Source organism: Pundamilia nyererei, unplaced genomic scaffold, assembly GCF_000239375.1.
Source record: "Pundamilia nyererei isolate P.nyererei 1_Seehausen unplaced genomic scaffold, PunNye1.0 scaffold00017, whole genome shotgun sequence".
Classification (NCBI taxonomy): Eukaryota; Metazoa; Chordata; class Actinopteri; order Cichliformes; family Cichlidae; genus Pundamilia; species Pundamilia nyererei.
Window position 1 is genome coordinate 2,124,047 of NW_005187418.1, and position 4,563 is coordinate 2,128,609.

At 40.1% G+C, this 4,563-nt stretch overlaps 1 protein-coding gene across 1 annotated transcript in view; it reads right to left on the minus strand.

Annotated features, from left to right (window-relative positions):
- Nucleotides 1-4,181, minus strand: part of snx11 (sorting nexin 11) — an 11,096-nt gene extending 6,915 nt beyond the window's left edge. Inside the window, exons 1-3 of the mRNA XM_013908948.1 lie at nt 3,988-4,181; nt 1,994-2,033; nt 1,659-1,745 (exon numbers count right to left, since the gene is read on the minus strand). Coding sequence (XP_013764402.1) covers nt 1,659-1,745; nt 1,994-2,017 — 111 coding nt within the window. The 5' untranslated portion in view covers nt 2,018-2,033; nt 3,988-4,181. The remainder of the gene's footprint in view (nt 1-1,658; nt 1,746-1,993; nt 2,034-3,987) is intronic.
- Between the last annotated feature and the right edge of the window lie 382 nt (nt 4,182-4,563).

Here is a 4,563-nt window from a genome sequence, read left to right on the forward strand (position 1 = left end):
GGACCTTAAAAGTAATAGTTGAGCGGGGTTTTCCCTGGTTCACAATGGTGACTACACATGTAAGCACAGCCTGCATGAAATTAGGACAAAGAATGCGCTTTGTCCACTTAAATTTACAGAGATCTGTGCATTCGCTTTTACTTTCAGCCACTTGGAATGTATTTCAAGCGTCTACTTAAATTAAATCCCATTTATAGAAAAATGCACAGCACTTGTGATTTCCCTTTGTTGGAAAGTCAGAACCTCTCTGGTGGGTCGCAAAAATGTTTATATGCAGGAAAACCCCTGGTTAGATTTAGACACAGAGAGAGCTTAGGCAGTTAAATGTTGGACAGGTTTATAGTTACTGTGAAGTAAGAGGCAATAAAAGTGCTAACTTTTGTCCTAAAAAAAAGTATTTTTGAGGAAACTGTCTCACCTATGCAACACAATAACATGTCGACAACAAACAAACCCATGTAAGATCATGTGAGGTTGCATAGTTTTAACCAATATCATGAGTCAGCTCCCACAAACACACAGACACAGAGAGGAAATCCGCCCAGGCATGAAGCCTTGCTGCTGAAACAGCATTCCTCGGCAGGGCTGGTGTCTCCATAACAACGTGAAACTCCTCCCCCCTAAAAAAAACAAAAAACATTCAAGGAGCGGTAAAGCCCCGACTCTTTTATAATCTTATCTGTTAAAAAAGTTTGAGGAAATCCTTGAGGTGTTGTTTCAGGGAGAAATGTCTTTATGTGTCACAGACTATTTAACATTCAAGTCTGTGTATTTTTTGCATTTTATCTGCACTGTAATCACTGCAAACAGTTAGTTTGCAGTACTCCATCCATCCATGCAGGCATGCAGTGAAGCCAAAACCTCCAAAACCCCTGGGAGGACTCATGCATGTGTTGAGTTTGCCTCTTCATTGTTGGACACCAGCACCCAGGAGGCATCCTAGTGAGACAGTGCACCACCTCAGCTGGCTCCTTTCAATATGGTGGAGTAGCGGCTACATTCTGAGTCCTTCTCAAATGACCGAGCTCCTAACCCTAGCTCTAACGGAGGCACTTGCAGCAACAACTCATCCCTGACCTGCAGTGGGTTCTGTGAACCAGCTGAGAACTATGACCTCAAACTTGGAGGTGCCAATTCTCATAGCTGCGACTTGGCTACACCCAGAAATCCTGTCCATACAATTTTGATCCCAATCAGTGAAAAAAATTAAGTCCAGTGAAGTCCAACACCTACCGGGAATGAGTACAACCTATTACCGGCAACGAGGACCAATGGATTCAAACCAACAATTTTCCTGCTCTGAGGCAGCAGTGCTTAAACACACATTCACTTTGAATTATGACTCTGGTTTAATTAGTTGATATAACCTAGTTTAAACTACACATTTCTGCTTATAAATGATTATCAAAAGACAATTAATTTTTTTTAATCTGTTAACAGTCAAACGGAGACGTATGTTGACATAAAACTACTTGTAATGCTCATCTGTTATCTGCACTATAATCACTACTACAATTAAAGTGTGGAAAGAAAACCTTACATGTTCTCTTCAGGTGTTTATGTTTTTTGGTCCAAAACTTTAACCTGAATAAAAATCTTTAATCACCCACAAACGCTGTGGCCAAACATTTCTGCTGCTGGTTCATTTTCATACTCACATGCAGGAATATTTTATAATCCACATAGGAGTTCCAGGAGCCTTCGTTCTGAATGCGGGGATCTTGAACCCGCACTGCCACAAACTCCTGAAAGATAGACACACAAAGTGTGTCAGCAGTGCTGTTTGCATGTGTGTTGTGTCATTATTGTGAAACCACCACACTGTTGGCACGACACAGGCCTCTTCTGCAAACTTTGTTTTTTACAGAGGCTTTTACCCATCAGTCTGTTGTTCTCCAGTTTAGCTAAAGGCTAGTGTGAACGTGTGTAGAAAGCAAAACTTGTGTTGAAAATTAAAACATTTAAATAAGAGAGAGAGAGAAAAGGTACTTACATCTTCTTCGTGATTACTGATCATCCTACCGAGTGCTGCACTGCAAAGAGAGGAGCAAACAATCAGATCAGCTGCGTCAAAACCTTTTGAACATTGAGAAAGTTTCACCAGTGGCGTCATGAGCTCATGAATCACCCTTTGAAAGAGAAGCTGGGCAGCTCAGCCTAACTGAGTCACTCTCACGCACACTTCTATTTACCATGAGTAGCCCGCAGCCACTCTTCCACAGAGGGGAGCATGTGTGAAGTGAGATTAACATGCAAGCTTAAAGTCACAGTTTTTTTGCTCTCTTTTTACCCTGACAGAGAAATGAATACATTAACTGGTTTAAAATAAGCTGCAAGCACCACATTTTCACTGATTCTTTTAATTTACAGTACAATCCAAGAGTGATACAGATTCTCCACTGAGGAATACCTTTTAAATGCAACCTGCTGAGTTGCATCTTACTAACAAGCCCAAAGGAAGCTGTGGAGACATGTTACAGCAGCATTTCTATTCCACTGCTGATGCAGAAAGTGCATCAATTTTTTTTCCTGCTTGCTCCTAATATAGATGCCAAATGCATTTTACACTGCTGGGAAATGCAGATAATAGTACACCCATAATTTTCAATTAATACAACTAATCTCACTTTGATCTAATCAAAAACGAAAGTGATTTCCACGTCTTCTTTGTTAGGCTACATGGCAGTCCTGGAGCTAAAGGTGCTAAGCTTAAAGTGATCCAGTTTAACCAGCTGCAGTGTCAATGTGCAGCTGTCATGTTAGAAATGAATGCATAACCGATTTGCAGCACCAATGTTACCTTTTGTATTTTATTTTATTTGTAATAGGCCATACTCAGTCGGTCCAATTTGTGCAAAAATAACACCCTGCTGTTTACGTGAGAGAGCTCACAGCCTAAAGCAGGCAGCCCGAGTTAACCAATAACGCTGATAATCACCATCATGACACCCATTATCGCCAACTGGGGTTTCAGGTTTTTGTTAACACAAGGAAACCCCAGCTATGTTGAATTTTCTTCATAGTACACCTCACAGGACTAAAAGTATGTTGTTTAGTCTGTTTCCTGCTTTGCAAGCTTCCCTGTTATCAGTAACCAAATACTGGAAGTTGGTTAAACCACTGTCAGTTCAATTCTTTAATTTAACTTTGACTGACTGGTTTCTTCCACCTTAAAACCAGTTTGAAAATGACATAACACTGTCTGAGTGAAACCTACACAAAACCCAAAAGTGTCCACGTGTATTGAGTCTTGTGAAAGTTCAAAGCAACTGAAAAAGGGTATTGATACTCAGCACAAAGTGTAAACTATGACTGCATCCAAATATCAGCCGAATATCAGGACCAAAATCCACCACGAAATTGGTTATTGGTCTAATTTAGTATTGATATCACCTCAGAATTTGCCAGTCAGTGCTTCCTTATTGTAAACAATATGTACACGGGGGTTTTCAGGCAAAAATCAGACAATATGTGACAAAGAACATGCTCTTAATTTTTTTTGGCCTAAAAAAATTTCCCCATGTAATGGTGGTTTTGTGGCCAGTCTTAAATATAGATTCCTCTTATAAAGTGCACTAGCAAATAAGCTATAAATAACACACAAGCAGGATGCGTGAGTTCAGCAAAAAAAAAAAAAAACGATTTAAAAAAGCCAGGATGATCTACATGTACATAGCTAGTCTCAAAACAATCAACACAACAGGGACAATCACTTTAAATCTCCTTTTACTGTTACAGACACTTTTAACAGCTATTCTCCACCAGAAACACCGCGTAAATGTGTTTTTCTCTGCTTTAGCTGGCATTTCTTGAACCAGTTTGATAACAATCGAAAACAACCACATATGAGCACCCGCTTGGAAGAGGTGAAGACTTAACAACAACGTGTTTCGTTTAGTTTCCTGGCCTGACTAATTGTACTTTTCAACAAGGTGGCTAACAAACAAACACCAGCTGAAGGGCTAGCTCCAGCTAGCAGGTACTTACTTTCATACGTTGGCTGCTGTGGTCTCGCCCGGTCGGCTGTGATCGACGTTGCTGGTTTCGTTTGTCGATATTTCTGCTCGATTTGGCAACAAATTCTTCCAACACAGAGGACTGTGTTCACCGGCAGCTCCTATCTCCATTTCGCAAAGTCACAAGCTCCACCCCTGCGCGTCACGTTCTTACGTCACCGCGTAGTGCAGGGTAGCACGTAAAGAGGGAGGGGCTTGAACAAAAACCCGCTGGCTTTGAAAAGCTAGCGTTTTTTTCTTTTTCTGTTTATTAGTAAAAACAGCAAACGATGATCAAATTGTTTTAATGTAATGCTCAGTTTGCTTAAATATTATGAGTAAAAGTTTAAAGCGGGTAAATTTGGCTCTGTGGATGCGATACTGTCCTGAGATAACTGAAATACTGATTATATGTAATTCTTTAAAACTATTTAAGACCTCTATTCTTAAACAGTTCTTTGAAAGATATTTGTCAGGCACAATAAAGTTTTATTTACATCTCAGTCAGTCAAATAAATGCTGCTTGACTGTTGTTGTTGTGTGGTAGGTATGGTCAAACTGAAAATAC